Source organism: Chanos chanos, chromosome 2 (genome assembly GCF_902362185.1).
Source record: "Chanos chanos chromosome 2, fChaCha1.1, whole genome shotgun sequence".
NCBI classification, from domain to species: domain Eukaryota; kingdom Metazoa; phylum Chordata; class Actinopteri; order Gonorynchiformes; family Chanidae; genus Chanos; species Chanos chanos.
In genome coordinates, this window is record NC_044496.1 from 41419874 (window position 1) to 41437427 (window position 17554).

Below are 17554 nucleotides of genomic sequence, written 5' to 3' on the forward strand. Positions count from 1 at the left end.
ACAAGGACACTCCGGAAATAATGGTGTATGGAATAATGAATTCTGGAAAAATCTGGGGAAATTTGTGGACGAAGACTTTGACTGCTTTGTGAAACTTAGACTTTATTTTTAAAAAAAGAAGAACTTAGTATAGGAAGTAGAGCACTGAGTGTGGAAAAGGGACTCGGTCACATCTGGCCCTGACCGGGGAGTCTCTCCCACAACATCGATGTTTTTTATTAGTGTCGGGCGAAATCTCGGCGCTTTCACAACGGCACACACGCGTTTAGAACTGTACGCTTTCACAAAGCAGTCAAAGTCTTCAGGAGCCAGATGCAGTGTAAGTTTATTGCATTCAGCAGTGAACAAAATACAACAAACTGAGTCAGGTCCCAGGGAGTGACTGAATATAATACAGAAAATCATGCACTTATATCTAAAATTTTACCTGCATGCTAAACCTATGTAACCAATAAACGCATAATACGGTTGTATGGTAACACCCCTTACATCATCGGTGTTTTGCATGGGCCAACCCATTCGCGTCCACAAATTTCCCCAGATTTTTCCAGAATTCATTATTCCATACACCATTATTTCCAGAGTGTCCTTGTTTGGTTAAATAAAAAAATAATATTCAACCGTGTCCTCATTTTACCTCGGATACCCAACCATGTCCCCAATTTCACCTCAGACACTTTACCCTTAATGCAGGTGTTAACTATCGAGCGTTGGGCTTAATGCAGGTGTTAACTATCAAGCGTTGGGCTAGTCCATGCAAAACGGATGCTGATGCAGCTGCATCCCGACCATTGCTTACGCTTCCTTATCACTATCCTAGATTTTACCCTTTTTATGTTGCCTTCATGTTTTGCTGTCCTTGCATTTTCCCTTTTTGGTATGCCGAGGCCCTCTTCCGTTGGCTTTCAACTTACAGAGGCCTTCTCCCATTTTAGAGGCCTTCTTCCATTTCTCCAAGAATGTGATAAAATATATATATATATATATATATATATATATATATATATATATATATATATATATATATATATATATATATATATATATATATTATTCGTATTATAACTAATTTCAGACACTCACCAAGTTGCGACAGACCTTGAATCTCGTTGACAGTGTCGATAAACTCGTGTTCTGCGGGACCTAGACCAGATAAATAGGCCTACCTGTTAAACAAAACAATCAAACAACATCACGCATGAAAATGTTGGTAACACAACACAAAACCTAAATAAAACGTTTTCTATAAGTACATAATCAACTCACGCAGAGCAAAGTGGTCCCATGCAGTCGTTTCAAGAATCTTTTGGGCCATCGTCCGACTCGGAAAATAACAAGATATCGACGCTCACAGATTTCGGTCTTGCTTTTACACAGATTTTGGCAGGGACCTGTCAGGATTGGTCATTACGTGCCCAATGGGTGTCAAGACCTCATACCGCGACCTAGGTTCGATGTCATGGTGAGCCAGGACCGACTCCTCGTATGGGAATCTTTGTTTTTTGGGGGGTTTTTTGCCCCCACGTTTGACCAGTGATCTGTCATTCGTATCGATTAGGCTAATTTAACGGGTTCTGCATAACACAATCTCAAACACCTGTAGCGATACAAAGAGTTTTTTCGCACATGGACCTGTCAATCATACAGGCCCCTGACAGGGCGGGAAAGGAGGGAGGGAGGGAGGGAGGGTTATCATGTATTGGAGGCCTCCTTGCCCTCAGACTTTCACTCTGGTAACCTAGGTACACCCTTTTGGTGACCAGGACCGACTCCTCGTATAGACTGTTTTGTTTTTTTTTTTCGCCCTGTGTTTAACCGATGAACTGTCATTCAGTACTATTAGGATATTTAAATGGGTTCTACATAACACACTGTCTCACGCCTGTAGCAATGCAAAGAGTTTTTTCACACATGTGCCTGTCAATCATACAGGCCCCTGACAGGGCAGGAAAGGAGGAAGGGAGGGAGGGAGGGAGGGAGGGGGGTCATCGATCATCAGAGGTCATCAATCATTTTGATTGACAGTTTGACAGAAAGTGTAGGATATGTACTACTGTAGTCCCATTTAGAGCTCTGGTAATCCAGATTTGGTAATCTTGAAAAATTTGTATCTGGATCAGGGAGATCCAATCCAAGGTTGCTTGGAAAAACTGGCACAAAAGTAAGATGGATTACCTGATCCTGGATAGTAAAACATGTGATTTACAAATCCGGATCATTCTGATCCAGATTAAACTTTTTGAACTGGGCCCAGATGTTTACTTGAGGCTAAACTTGGATTTGTGGTGAGTGACTTGACCACAATATTTGTCACTGGTGCCATTGAGGAAAATAGTCATTTTTATGGCATGAACAAGTGACACCAATAATAGTTTATATTCTCAAAATGACAAAAAAGTTATCCAGTTAAAGAGTTTAAAACTCTTGCATGTATGGGGTCTCAAGGTGGTTGGCATAGTAGAGAGTAACTATCCTTTAAACTGGCATCTGCTTGACAAACCAAGTCCTGGTGAACAACATTTTTTATGGATTAAAGATTAGATGTGGATTGTGCTCAGCAAATAAGCGTCATGTTCCAAGTCATAGTTAATGTTACAACATCAGGAGGATTAAGCCATTACTGGTTGATCATGCAAAGCAGCTTCTAGTTTAGGTGTTGGTCATTTCTCAACTAACCTGATGCTTTACTCTCCAGGCCAGTCTCCCTGCATATTCAATCCATCCACGCCAGAGGATTCAAAATAAAGCAGCTTGCTTAGTTTTAAACCTGCCAAGATGTTTCCATATCTTTCCTCTTTTTATCTCCTGCCACTGGCTGCCTGTTGCCACCTTGCGGGAAAACTAATCACTTTGTATTATGACTGCAACTTTTAAAAGGAAAATGTGCCTCATGACTGTTGTCATGATGAAGTATTAATATCCTAGGGACCTGTGCGTGCTTAATTACTATATGCTGCAAAATGTATCTGTGTGTTAGAGCAATGAACATTTAATATGTAGAAGACAAGGCCCCTTTGTGTCTGTAACAGCTAGGGAGCAAACACCAAGTGACCCATGTTCCATGAGAAACCCCCACACATTTGGGCCTATTCGTCTTTCTGTGTGACAAGCTCTGCATTCCTAAGCCTTGGTGATCTCCGCGAAGAATCAGCCCAGCCTCACCACTTCGGAAGATCCGTGACTCTGAAAGACTTTCCAGGCACCGACACGAAGTCTCGCTCACGGTCTCCTAATGCCAACCCCTGGTCTCTCCTACCTGAACGTGCCTGGGCCTGCTCTTCTTCTTCTTCTTCTTCTTCTTCTTCTTCTTCTTCTTCTTCTTCCTCAACTACCCTTTTGCGTGTAAGTAACTCCACAAATACATCACTCTGTTCTTTAGGTTAAGCATACCTCTTCGTGAGTAATACCTCATACTCTACGGATTTAATGTTGCGTCCTATTTTACCTGTGTGCATGGTATGTACTTGTTCAGTTTGGTCAACTAGCAACTATCCTTATAAGGATAATTAATGGTATTATTTCTAGTTTTCAGTCAATCTGTTCTTAATAGTGGATGAAAAGATAATCTTGTCTTGTAATTTGCATACGACTATATCTGTAGTGACTGAACAAACTTTAGTCACTTCTTCTCCTTCTCTTCTCTATTATTCTCATTCTTTTCTTTATTTGTAATAATGCACACATGCTTTCTTTGAATTGTAGAGATTCTTTAATATCAAATACTTCATTACATTTTGTATTCAACATATTTTCACTCTGATCTACTCCTTTTAAGTTTTAGTTTGTGTATTTGGACCACCAGTGCATGTTCCCCCCAGATAATTTGTTTGATATCATAAGAGAATGGTTGTATGTCACGCCCTAGCGCTAAAACATTACTGAATACATTGACTACCCCCTGCTGTGCCACATAATGACAAAAGAGAGCCATTCCCCATAGCCAAATACTTACAATTACATAGGAACCTGTGAACATGACCACTAATTTCAATAGCCCTTTACAGATCAGCAGACACTTTTGTCTCTTTGTAGTTTAAGATTCTTGGACTCAGCAACTGTAACAACAAGGGAAAAGTGGTTCAATTTGGTTGACACTATTGTCTCTCGATTTTGCTCTCACCAAGATTTACACCTCACACTAGGAAAGATTTTCACACGTAAAGAAAGCAGGGAGGAAACTGTGGGTCTAGAAGAATGTTCTCTGTGGTATTAAGGTCAGAAGAGGCACAATCATGCATAACTCACACAGGTATGCATAACATGCCTTTGTCCTCGCAAATTCTTAACCTTCACACATTGTAGAAGACCAGAAATCACTCCCAGATATGGGTTAAAGGTATTTGTTATCTATGGCCCTGCTTACATCTGGCATTAACATGTGTCTTGGGTGGTCCGAAAACGAGTGGACAACGAGTTGAAGTACATCAGTTCACACCTGGCATTAGAATGCATCTCCACATTTGTCTCAAGTGACCATTTGTGATCGGATCTCACTTTCCCACTCCATATGCAAAAAACACATCATTTCTGTTTGCAAAGACCAAATGCTTTGTTGTTTTTAACCGGCAGGAGTAAAAACAACACACAGTGGACGTCAGCCGAGTAGGCGGTCCTTCAGTGTGGCCCAGGACACATTCACGTACACATTCCTATAAGAATGTGGCCATATGTGGCCCAGACCACCTTTGAATGCGGTCTGAGCAATCAGATCTCAATGCGTCTTGGGTGCATTCACACCTACACTTAGAGCTGTCAACTTGTGATCGGATCACCCAAGACGTATGTTAATACCAGGTGTGAAAGTCAAAGGCCTTGTGGAGCATAGGTATATCTTTGCAAGAGAAATTGTTTTCTCTAGTCAGTAACATCTCGATTCTTGTGCAAGGAGCGGCTCCTTTCCTCTCCTATTCTTCTTCGTTTGTATCATCATTGAGCCTCAATAAAGAAGACTATGGCCAAAAAAACATCTCTGCACCTTTTAATTATTTTATCAACAAAACCTTTGAATTTACAAAGATCTTTGTAATGACCTCAAGTCTTTCTCTCACCGGCAGCTGTGGCACCGCTGAGTTGGGAAATAATTTTCACAGAAATTTAATATAGGCGCTGCCCATTTTTTCACAACTACTGTATATTTCCCATCAGGTCAAATATATTACACAAACAATTTTGGGAAAGTATTTTCTCACATTACAGCTTAACTCTTTGTGCACAGATTTTCTGAGACCTTCGACCCTGCGGCCGGAGACAATTGTTATGACACGCCTATCTTTTCCTTGATACAAAAAAATACTGCACCTAATAAAACACACAGATTTCTCATTGCCTTACTTTTCATAGTCAAGGTCCTGACTGACTTTGCCCAAGATCAAAGTAAAGTAATGAGGTCTTCTACACTAACTTTTGTATCTCAGGTAACAACGAATGGTATGTAACAGGTCTTGTGTATATGCAATGTAAATTTTTTCTTGAATTAATATGGTTTCTCTTAACACTGTTGTATCTTGGTGAAGAGTAAAACTTGAAAATATCTTTTTGGAGAAGAAGTTTTAGTGATGTTACTGTTCCAGCTGGTTGAAAATATCTATATATAATGTTAATGACGTGAATGTTGCACATTTTAAATAAAACAAGCTTTAGCTGATGTTTCACTTCACACAAAGGATGTTCTGGACAATGTTATCTTCTGCTAGCAGGATGCTTGATAAATACTACTAAACTAACCTTAATTTTACCATGACCCTGTACCTCATGGACTTTATCCATATCATAAAAGGAAACATTTTTTCTATCTGCTATCTTTGTCTCGCAAAGCAATGACAATTTCATACTCTTTTCTCACTGCTGGGGACAAACTGCATTTTGTGACTTCTTTTGACACAAGAAGTTAACACATCTGAGATACCAGTGACATTGGAGAGTATCCCCAGATGAGGAAAGATGTCACTACAATTGTCATTTATGTTGTTTAACCCTAGAAAAAAGAATAGAGGTGGATATACATGCACAGTTAAAACAATCTCTGCTCTGCCTTTGCATTCTTGTCTTATGGAGTATGTTTTATCTCCCTGAACCCTGCCAGAGGATAGCGGGGGGCGGGGGGCGGGGGGGGGGGGGGGGGGTCAGTCTTCAAATTGAATTCAAATGTGATCTACAGCTTTACAGTCATTTCAGCAATTTCATCTCTTTATTTCTGCCAACCCCAACAGAATTACATGAGTTAGGGGTCCTTGTTTCTGCAAAATATTTGAATGCAGTCACCTGTGGGAAGTATGCTCAGTCCTGATGATTTGTGGCTGTTTTTCAGAACATCTCATTTCATCTTTGTCACCTTTTCCACCCCTGATGAGTTTGCCTACCTGGGGGACACTTTTTGATGGGCCTGTGTGGGTGAGGAACCTCAGCCAGGGCCACATATGGCTAAGATCCAAATCACACTGTTCACTTACTTCCAAAACAAACAATCGAAATCCACAGAGTCTGGTGCAGTATAAGTTCATTGCATGAATTCAAAACAGCATACAACAAACTGAGCCGGTCCCAGAAGTAGCTGAAGCAACCTTCACAAAGCACCCATTTTTATTACAAATTCTTCTCACTTCCAAAACTAAAATATGCATTGTCTCATCTCTTTTCGGATGGGTGCACCTGCAGGTCACGCCTTGCAAATTCCTCATCCATTCTGTAATACATTATTTTCACCGCGCCCGCAATTTAATTAAAAATGACCATGATCTGTCACCAATGTTTATCGCTTGATTCCTTGGACGGTTAACCATCTTGTTAATGACTATGCACCTGCAAATGTTCCCACATTGTTCCAAAAAAGCACCCTCTTTTTCCACCACTATGTTCACAGATCTCATTGTTCTGAATAAAAAAAAGAACTTTATTTATTTTAATACAAGTAATTATATTGTTGTGAATCGTAATACAAATGATTACATTGATTAACGCACATAAAAATGGCTACATCATTGTTACAGTGATTATCTTAAAACAAAGAAACACTATTTCTCCAACACCTGATTGACTTTTCACATGTCCAGTGTTTAAATCAGTGATTCTCAACTGCAGTCCTGGGGGGGCCACTGTCCAGCACATCTTTGTTTTAACTCAGGACTGACACACCTGACTCCACTGATCTATTACTCATCAAGTCCTTGATTAGCTGATAATGAAGAGTTAAAACAAAGACATACAGGATAGTGCCCCCCCCCAGGCACGTGCACAGATAGACCCCACATGCTCAAGCACCTGCCCTGTTGGCCTCTGACTAGATAAGTGCCCTTTTTGCAAGGTAGTTTTTTCCTATCTCTTTTTCTAATTTTATATTTTAGTTTTTAAATTAGGCCCATGGCATCATTTCTCAATTAAAAGCGTGTTGTAATGCCCGACAACTGCATCTGAGGTCTAATTCTGTGAGACCGCACGAGCCCCTACCTCTCCCTCTTCGACTTCGCTTGTCATAGCCACTACAGTTACCGCACGAAAACTGAACGCCCTGCAGAGCAGCATCCATGTCTCCCTGACCTGCCTTCATTGGTGACAGCCAGGTACCGATAGTGTTTGCCCCTAAGCCTTGGCATTGTTTGTCTCTGTTGTGAAATTAAACCACTATTAAAACATCTCAATACAGCCAGCCTAACTCAAGCAATAGCCCACCATTAACAACAAGCAAGATAGTTTGGCATAAAATAGCGTCGTCAGTGAAAACGAGGGAGCTCCGGTAGGCTAGTTCCTTTGTCAGGTAACGGAAACAAATAAATATGCATTATGTGGCTAATAGTCTATGCAATCATATTTGGATATCAGAAACGTTAGCGGACCTGTCACCCGTCACAAGAAAATGTGTAAACGGGCTATATGATTCGTCCACTGTTTACATGCTCATATTGATTAGCAAAACCTTTTAAAATATAGATTACTGATTCTTCTGTGCAACAAAATTTATTAGCGGTTGTAAGCAAGCCAACCTGTCATTTCAGTATGATAGTCCAGGGGCTGTACAAGTTCAGATTTGAAAATTGAACTGTTCATCCAATTTTATTGAAATCTTATTAGATTCCTAATTATCAGCCCACAATTTAAGTTCATAAAGTGGTTTGGCAATTCTAAATAAGACATGAAGCTAAATAAAACATTCCCAAATGACAAATAGCCCATTAAAAATTGTCTGCAGAAAAAGTAGTTATGTAGGGTACTTAAAGCTGGGCCACTGACAGTTCCAGTCTGGTTTACTGTTGTAATGCATCAACTGTCACCAAGCAGTCTTACCCACTAAGGCATGCACAATGTGGCATTGTTTTCTTTGTTATCTGCCCTTGTTATAAAAGTAGAAGTAGTGAATGCTAAAGTCCATCATCTCTGTGTGAACTGATAATTTTGTAGAAATCTGTTGAGTATTAAACATCTGTATGAGTATGGGTATTGAAATAAATAAGTATGTAAGTAAGTAAAAGATGTGCCACTGTATATAACTGTTATATGAATAATTATAAGAGGGGTGCCCCCCCCCCCCTTTTTTTTCTTGCTTGTGCACGGCCCTGCCCCCAGGACTGGAGTTGAGAATCACAGGTCTAAATGGAACTGATTATCCTCAACGGCACAGGCAGGTGAGAAGGAATCTCTCCAAGATCTAAGCATAGCCAGGTCTCACAACAATCAACAGATTAAACGCTGTGCCGCTATCTACCATCTGTAAGAGTGCAAACTGAGATAAGCAAGGAATTACTTTCCTGCCCTGCTAGGATATAGCCCTGGGGAGCATGGAAAGGAACAGAGGAATCATTTCTCTGCTCTGCTCGGACTAATCCAACAGGACATTAAGGGTGATGCATCAGAAGACATAATGTAAACATTCAAATCAGGTTTCAAAGCTTACACAGTTATGGCAGGGTCCTAAGCAGTGGTACTAGGCGATGTCTTCTCTGAGACATCAGTCTGTATGAGAGCTTTATTATTCAGGTGAAATTAACAGAGTTTAGTATACTTCCAGAACATAGCCTTGTCCTTTTACTGATTCATTCCCTAATACATACATAGCCTTACAGTAGGAATGTAGAGTGAAGACTGGGCCTCTAAGATATGTTAGATATTTCCCTACATCACACTGTAACTTCATACAGCACTGCAATATTGCTCAGCAAATGAGTATGAGTAATAACCTCTTGCATTACCCTTCTCAATCTGAGGGGATCTGGAACATTTTGCATATGCACATGGATATGAGCAAAACCATTACGCAGAAATGAAATTACATCACACCCTCCTGAACACTTACAGAAAAATGAAACTACCCAAATGTCAAATCAATAACCAGTGCAGAAAGTGTGAACAATGTCTCATTAATATGTTCAAAACAACCTAGATCTCCTCCATCTGCTAATTTTTTTTATCTACCTTGTGTTGGTGACGTCTTGGAATTTGTTGTATTGTGAATGTCTAAAAATCGCTTTCATTAGCTGCCTGTTAGCATTTTAGTGAAGAGGAAAGATGAGCAGGAGAAAAGAGAGAAGAGGTAGTGTGGGTGAAATTCTCAGCCTGGGCCAAATGAGACTGAGTCCCAACGCCACACGATACCTGTTCTGTGACAAAACAATAGGAGTCTAACAATGAGTCAGATGCAGTGTAAGTTTATTGTATAGTTCAAAAGGCATACAACAAACTGAGTCAGGTCCCGGGGAGTGACTCCCACATTCTCACAAAGCACAGATTCTTATACATGTTCTTATCAATTCCCCCAAAAAAGATACACATTACCTCATCTCTTTGTAGTGGGGCGCCTCTGCCGGCCCAGCCTCACAGATTCCCTCTCAACTCTGTATTACATCACATCATTATTTCTTATTTTCCTTTTACTCCTAGCACAAATGGTCACCAATAGTTACTGCCCTGCTCATTCGTGGTATAAGACGTACCATGAGACCTTGAACGTTTCGCCATCTGCCTGCGTTGTTAATGACAACAACACTCTGGCAGAGGCTCCTTCCTTATCTCACAGGCAGTCCTTAAGAGCCTCACTGACCTCTTCTTTTTGAACACAGAGAACTTGATATTTCTTGTAATACAAAAGATTGTATAGTTATAACTTTTAATATAAATGATTACATTGATTCACCCCTATAATAATGAATACATTGTGGTTACATTGTTTATCATGGTTACTACGGTTAGCTTAAAGGAGAGTAATAATTTTCATGTTGAGCTCTTACCCTATTCTTGATTGGAAAATTTTCATGTAAGTATGCATATGGATTCGTTTGTGTAAGACCTGCAGGAAGTACACAGCGCAATAAGAAGTGTGTATCCAACACTTTTTTCAGACTGTCAAAGTGATTGATGACGCCCCTCTGTCATCGGCGGCAGAACGACTTCCAAAGTAGCGGGGCAAGAACACGGGGTTAACCCAGACCTGTAGAGGGGTACGGCGGCACCCTCCCCTGGGGAAAATGTTCTTAACTCTGGCAGCTAAATGCATCATTTTCCCGCAGTTTGAGACAGAAACGGAAAGCCTAAAGGCAGTGGCGTCACCAGGATATCATAGCGTATGCAACATTGCGCTTAATTTTCTAACGCATCTGTCATGCTCTCGAGTGTACTGGGTAGCGCTATGTCCGTCATGTTTTGTGTGATTTAGTTATCGATCGACTGTCAGAGCTTTTGTATTTATAGTTTTTTACATTTAAGTGTAAAGATGATGGTATATCGATTGTAATCTTGAATCGCAAAGAACTTAAATTGTTGGGTCAAGAGTTAAAATAATTTAGAATGTTCACTGGGGTTTGCATCAGAATCTATAAATAATAATAATAATAATAATAATAATAATTGGGTAATCACATAGGTCAGCTTGTTGATGATGGGCCTTGCAAGACATTCACTTGAAGTGCTGTAGGACTGAGCAGAAAGTTTTCTATGGTATTGGGGTCAGAGAGACACACACACATAACTCCACATACCTCCATACATACCTGATCGCCTTTGTACTTACACATCACATTCACATTTACAAAATCTTCACATATAAACATATGGTCATTTACATGTGGCATGAACCAGAGGGTCCAGCAGAAAACACTTGTTTTTCTCAAATATGGGTTAAAGGTGCGTATTATCTAAGACATACAAGGTCAAAGGCGCTTATGAAGCCAGGATACATCTTTGCCCGTGTTGTTTTTCTGGGTTTTTGGGGAGTTTTTTCTTGCCACTAGAGAAGTAGGGGGTGCCGTCCTGTTTTGTTTGTTGCCCTTTGAGATTTTAAACAGTGATACTGGGCTCTAAATAAACTTGAAACTTTAGTTGCAGTAACATCCAGACACTGTAACATCGTGTGCAGGAGCAGCTCCTCTCCTCTCCTCCTTCGTCTGTAACCCTCATTAAGCCTCAAGAAGAGAAGACTTCACCAAAATCCAATTCTGCGCCTTTATATTATTTTTACCAGCGAACACAAATGCCCAACAGTGCACAGTCTACCATTTTATAACAGAAATCTGTAAAGCAATTGTGTTTTTTGTTTCTAAAGAGCAAGAGTGTTTATTCTCGTGTGACGTAAAACCAGACCATTAGGTTTCCAGTAGCAAAGTTCTGCTCCCCACCACGGAGCAGAGCTCGACAGCCTGCCTAAAAAAAAAAAGAGGACTGTGTCTGTGTGAGCCAAAATGAATGTTTGATCTTGATCATCTACAATCATCTGAAGTGTGTGCTTTTCCTTCCTGGTTGAGCTCAAGTTCTGAAACTGGAGGTGCTCGTAGGTTCCATAATTTATTTTTGTGCCAAAATATGGACAATAAATGATGCATAAAAATGACATTCACATTTTATTAAAAGTATTCACATGAAATTCTCATTCAACTTAAACTACAAAGAGTAACATGATTCTACTCTCAATTAAAAAGAAAAAAGGAGCCCACCCACTGTTGTTGTTTTTTTTACAGAAAGTGGATTCACATTTGTTCCAGCTTTTATTGCTTTACACAGAGAGAGTGCAAGCATTCCTCAGACAAACTGCCTCCACTGTCCAGAGCATTTACACCCCCCAAACTTGGATAAAACTCCAAACAAATGATGCACAAAATAAATCTCACAAATACTTAAAAAAAATGTCACACAAAACATATACAGACTTCAGTTCCTCACATCTTAGATTCTCGACCAATGACAGCAAACATTCAAGTAGTTCTACCATTGACTCGCTTGATACCTTCCAGAACCATACCAAAACAAGTTGAGACCTTTGACTCAGGTTCAAAGTGCAGCAGTTTGATTCTGTGTTGGCCTGACGACCATGACCCTGGTTGTGAGGACGAGCTAAACCTTGTCAGGAGAACTGGATCTGTTGAACACCTGGGATCTGGGGGGGACAAATAAAACTATGTTAAGAACGGTGATGAATGCTCCAAGAACAGTGCTTAAGGCACAGAAAGATACTTAATGACATTTTTCAACAGACAGATTGGAAGTAACCACCACAAAAAAAACAGACCCAAAAATGTCCCGCTTCACAAATGTCTGAAAGCTAAATGAACTTCTACTATGTGTTAGTCCTCTGACATGTACAAAACTAGAAAAGCAGGGATGTTTTAAAATGAATTTAGTTTGTCAGCAGTTAGGCAACATTCCGATAGGTTCGGAATCAGAACAAAGGTCTCGAGTTAGACTGTATGTATGGTGCTCAGTGCTGTTTGTTCTTATTGTAAATGTTTGCTTTGGCTGGAGAAGAGACTTCAGCAGAGTTTGACAGTGGTCTGCTCAGCTGCATTATTCACTAATGTGTTATTAGAATAACTTCCAAACAGAAATGCTCTTGAATCCAAGTGCCTATCACACAAATGTATAAGTGCCTAGGCCACAGCTTCACAGTGATAATTTTCTGAGGTCAGGAGACCTGTACGTGTGGTCAGCAACACACTGATCGCTTACAAGCACACATGCAGTAACACCACCAGAGACATTTCAATTCTCTACCTACACTACCTGCAGCTCACTAACACACCACACTGACAGTTTTAACAATTAGACCTTTACTGATGGCCAAATATGGAACACAGGCACCTCTCACAATGAGATTTGAGGTTATTCATATATCCTAATGGATACAATATATACACAGTGCTCAATTCCAACAGGTCAAAGTGTTCAGCTGCATAAAGGAACATTGTGTAACCTACTTAGTCACACAGGGAATGGTGAGTGGTCTGACATGGTTTTGTTATTGATACCAGATATATAGGATGATATGGACAGTGGAAAAAAAGAACATGTTAAAGGGCCATTCTGACCTGCTGGTAGGAGGTGGTGGTGTACACCATGACGTTCTGCTGTTGTCCATCAGCTGTGATGATGCCTGCAGGCAGCTGGTTTGCTGAGAGAGAAACGAAGAATCTATATTACTTGATTACTCCTAACCATGTCAGAGTGTGTATGATTTGAATGAACTATGAGCTGCCTAAGGCCATGACCAATAAACAGCATCCATAGAATTGTGCTCTAACAATACACCTCTGGGGCCTCTAAAGTTTTATAAACAACAACAACAAAAAAATGTGATTAGAAAAGAGAGGCTGTGGTAAATGGACTTAATCCAAAGCTGTGTTGCTGACTGAACATACTGAAGGAGTCGTCTGTTAGCTCTTCTCCCAGTCCCTCTGACACAGGCACGGGACCAAGGCCCTTCTCACCCTTCATCGCCTGATCAAACAAAACAATGCAAAATGACGCAATGTTAATATATGGGTTAACAGAAAGTATCCACGCAAACCAGCACGGTCAATCAAAATTTCAGCGCATCATAAAACATTCGGATGATCTACTCCAACGGAAGTCATAAAAGGCGGCTATGTGTAACATAAAGAGAGAGGGTGCACTCGGGAGCCGTTTGATTATGGGCAAGAAAGTAGCATACTGAGATTTGACTGAGCAATGCCAGCGGTAATGCTAGTGTAAAACAGGCTGTATGTGTTTAGATGACAGAACATAATAACGAAGATGTGGAGGATCAAGACTGACACTTTCTCAACATTACAACTCATCTGTCTTCAATGATGCCTGAATGACTGCTGACCAGGTCAAAGACAGATATTCTGTAGTCCAAAGAGTATTTACATAAACAACAACAACAAACAGTATTCTCAAGTTAAGTCTTACTGGGCTTCTACATTTTATAATTTAGTTAGACTTGTTTAAGGCCAACAACATTGCTGATGACAGAGAGATGGTTCTTTCATACAGCATAGCTTTTTTATTTGATATGCATCTGTCTACACGGATAGTGTGCAGTGCTGTATGCATGTATGTATATGTGTGTGTGTAAAACCAAAGAGTGTAAACACCATTCATTTTCTAGTTATATTATACATCATCACAACAACTGTAACATTAATAAAGGTTGATCTTTCCTTTAAGAATGTTAGCATTACCTCTCTGAATTTCTGCAGATACAGTTTGAGGGGCTCCACATACATGTCAAACCCGAGTGTGGACATGGCAAACAGGATGTCCTCCCCGTTGATGGTCTTCCTTTTCTCCTGGTGACATCGCTCGCTGGCCTCTGAGGTAATGAAGCTAATGAACTCACTCACACACTCCTGCACACACTCTTTGGCATCTTTTGCAATCTGAGGGCCAAACAGGTTGAGAAGAATGAGGTGCAATTAATTTCAACTACAAGCCTTTACAAGGACTGCATCCATCTTTTTCATACTGCTAACGATCTGGAATGTCCTGCTGAAACAAGAAATGCTGGGTATGGAAACCATGGCTCAAGCTGTAAACATCAGTTGAGTTTTCTACCAGAGTGATTTGAAGGAGTAACCTTGTATGTTTACCGACATCTTTTTGTACAAACACAGTGTTCCAACACACACACACACGCATACATTTATTCATTCATTCACTCTCTTTCTCACACACACACACAGAAAGCCAGTGAATTCTCATACTGGATCTTGCCTACCTTTCCAGTTTGAGGGATTGCATTCTTCATGATACGAGCTACGTTAGCAATGGGGAGGTAGATGTCTTGCTCTCGAAAGTTGTCTTTACTTCCATTACCATCTTCATGGTCATTGAGCCCCTCTTCTCCCTCATCTTTGGACAAAGACATTTTTTATCAGTGTTACACTTTCAAAACACACACTGCTAAAATAAGCCAGTTACGACATTAAAGTGAAGCAAGAAAAAAAAATGGTGATTTTGAGTTAGTCACTGATTTCTTTTTGTAGGGACACTTTTAATCTGCAGAGAGGATTTTTTCAGTAAGCACATGTGGTTTTATTAATGTTATCTAAGATTTTTTTCCACCGGGGAAAAAAATGCAGGTAGTCAATTTACTCTCAAAAGGTTCTAAAATGCAATTTTTCTCTAATCCATACTCCCTCTACAATTTATAATATAATCAATATATATATAAGACGTGACTGGGGTTCCATCTGTGACACTGGTGGAGTCTCCAGACATACTGAATATATATACAAAATACATTTTTTGCTACACAATAATAATAATAATAATTTATTTAGAGCCAAATATCACTATTTATAGTCTCAAAGGGCTTTACATGTCCACAACAAAGTCAAGGACAGGTTACAATATTACAGTAACTTTATCACATAAAATCTACATCTAAAGATATCTTGCCAGTGCTACTTCAACAGATTGTAAGATGAGCTTTTAACACCTCTTACCATCATGTGCCTGAAGAACATAGTGACCTCCAGCCATGTACTCTCCAGTGATGCCCAACTGGGAGGCGTCAGTGGTTGAATTGTCTCCGTCCATCTAAAACAGGCATGTCTATTGTGATTAGGCAAAGTCTGTTGCATATCCACAGGTAAACTGTTCCAAATGAAAGACCTCTGATCAACCTGCAAACTGCTACATTTGTTTTATTTATTTAGGACCATTTAAAAAAAGAGTCCATGATTTACAGAGGAATAACGACGTGTGGGACAAACGAATACATATTTACATACGCATTTCACAACAATGCACAAGCAGTAGGTGATCTGTTATTTTTTAACGGGCAATGGCCAATGGTAACTGACACTACTCTGTAGAGAATACATGGTGGGATGGCAGGTTAATAAGTCATCATCTTGGTCATCATCGATGAGCTCAGAGATCCTGAGATGGTATAGGACTGCAGAGTCCTGGAAATACAACAAATGAGCTTGACCAGACCTGGGAGGGGGATATATTTTGAATTTGGGTATGGGGATATGGCCAGCCCCTACGAGCGGACAGTTGAGCTGATACGGTAGATATCGAGAGATGGAAAACAGTTAGAAAAGGACGTTTGTTAGCTCGCGGAGTATGTTGTTATGAGGTAGCGCAGGTAGACTCCCGCTTTTTCACATCAGTACTAGCATTTTGTTCGCGATGTCAAGTTGATTTTTTCCACGGACTGCCAGCAAACTAAAATATGCCATCAATGATTTACATGGTTATGATCAGGTGAATTACTACAGATAGCAACGGTTCAATTATATTTACCACTGTGGTCTGAATGCATCACGGTACCGTTCAAAGGATTTCGGTTAGCTATTTAGCATGGCTAAGCTTAACCTAGTTTAGTTCTTTGTTCTGCAGTAAGCTAGCAGGCTTGCTTAATGCACTTCGCTAGCTAAAACCAAAGTGACCGAAATTTAAGTTACTGCCAGTGAGTAGGTAAACACACAATGCTACCTTATTTTGATTATAGGACTCCTAATGAGGAACGTGCATACTCGTCTTGTAGTAACTAACCTAACCTTAGCTTGCTGTAAGCAGAGACAATAGCCATGCTAATATTACGTTAGCATGGCTAGGTTAGCTAATTCAGAGCTCTCTCTGAAAGGATAACGCTCAAAACCACAAGCCATGCTAACCAACTGTCTCTGCGCAACATATGTGTAAAACTGAAAGTGATAACTGTGGTGATTCCCAATTTCCAGTAAATAAAGAATGTGACTCCTTAAATTTTTCTTTATTTTTAAGTACTGTCGCAGTTATTAAATTCGTATTCTATACCATAAAACCGTATAAACGGATCAGTTTTTGAAACTGTTTAACTTGTGGGCCTCAAACCATTTATATTCTAGACAGCATTCCGTGGTCTGTATTTGAGCTCAATTTATTTTACGTTTGTCTTATTTCCCGCGCTTCAAATTCCTTAGTCACTCAACCAACTAATATAAAACTGTCAAACACGGAGATTTCCATTTGAGGTAACGAAATATCGGATAGCAATCATTGGCCGGAGCCACACACAAACCTGCGCTGAAGCCCGGGGTTGGTTACCTTCTCAACACGGCCGTGTGGTTGGACAGAAAATGGCTGCGAAAGAGCCAGTCCCAGAGCGGGCCCGCACGACCATTTCGAGTAACCTAAGAGAGCCAGCAGGGCGCACTGCAGTCCTTCGTTATTCGTTATCAATTCCTTCATTTAAACGATGAGCAGTAAATTGATGCTTGTCAGCATTTTTTTCAGTTTTTGAGATAATCTCTCCAATATACAGTCATAATCCAGGTATGTATATAGAAATACCTATCACGTGTTTTAGATTCGGCAAATACCC

General features: G+C 40.1%; 1 protein-coding gene across 1 annotated transcript; it reads right to left on the reverse strand.

The window, feature by feature from the left end:
* Positions 1–11882: 11882 nt before the first annotated feature.
* nfybb (nuclear transcription factor Y, beta b) lies at positions 11883–17300 on the reverse strand. The gene is made up of 7 exons (XM_030765726.1): positions 17252–17300; positions 15684–15777; positions 14954–15087; positions 14418–14615; positions 13611–13689; positions 13281–13363; positions 11883–12352 (listed from the first exon to the last, which is right to left on the reverse strand). The coding sequence occupies exons 2-7, from the start codon at positions 15775–15777 to the stop codon at positions 12320–12322; spliced, it is 621 nt and encodes a 206-aa protein (XP_030621586.1). The 5' UTR covers positions 17252–17300; the 3' UTR covers positions 11883–12319.
* Positions 17301–17554: the final 254 nt, after the last annotated feature.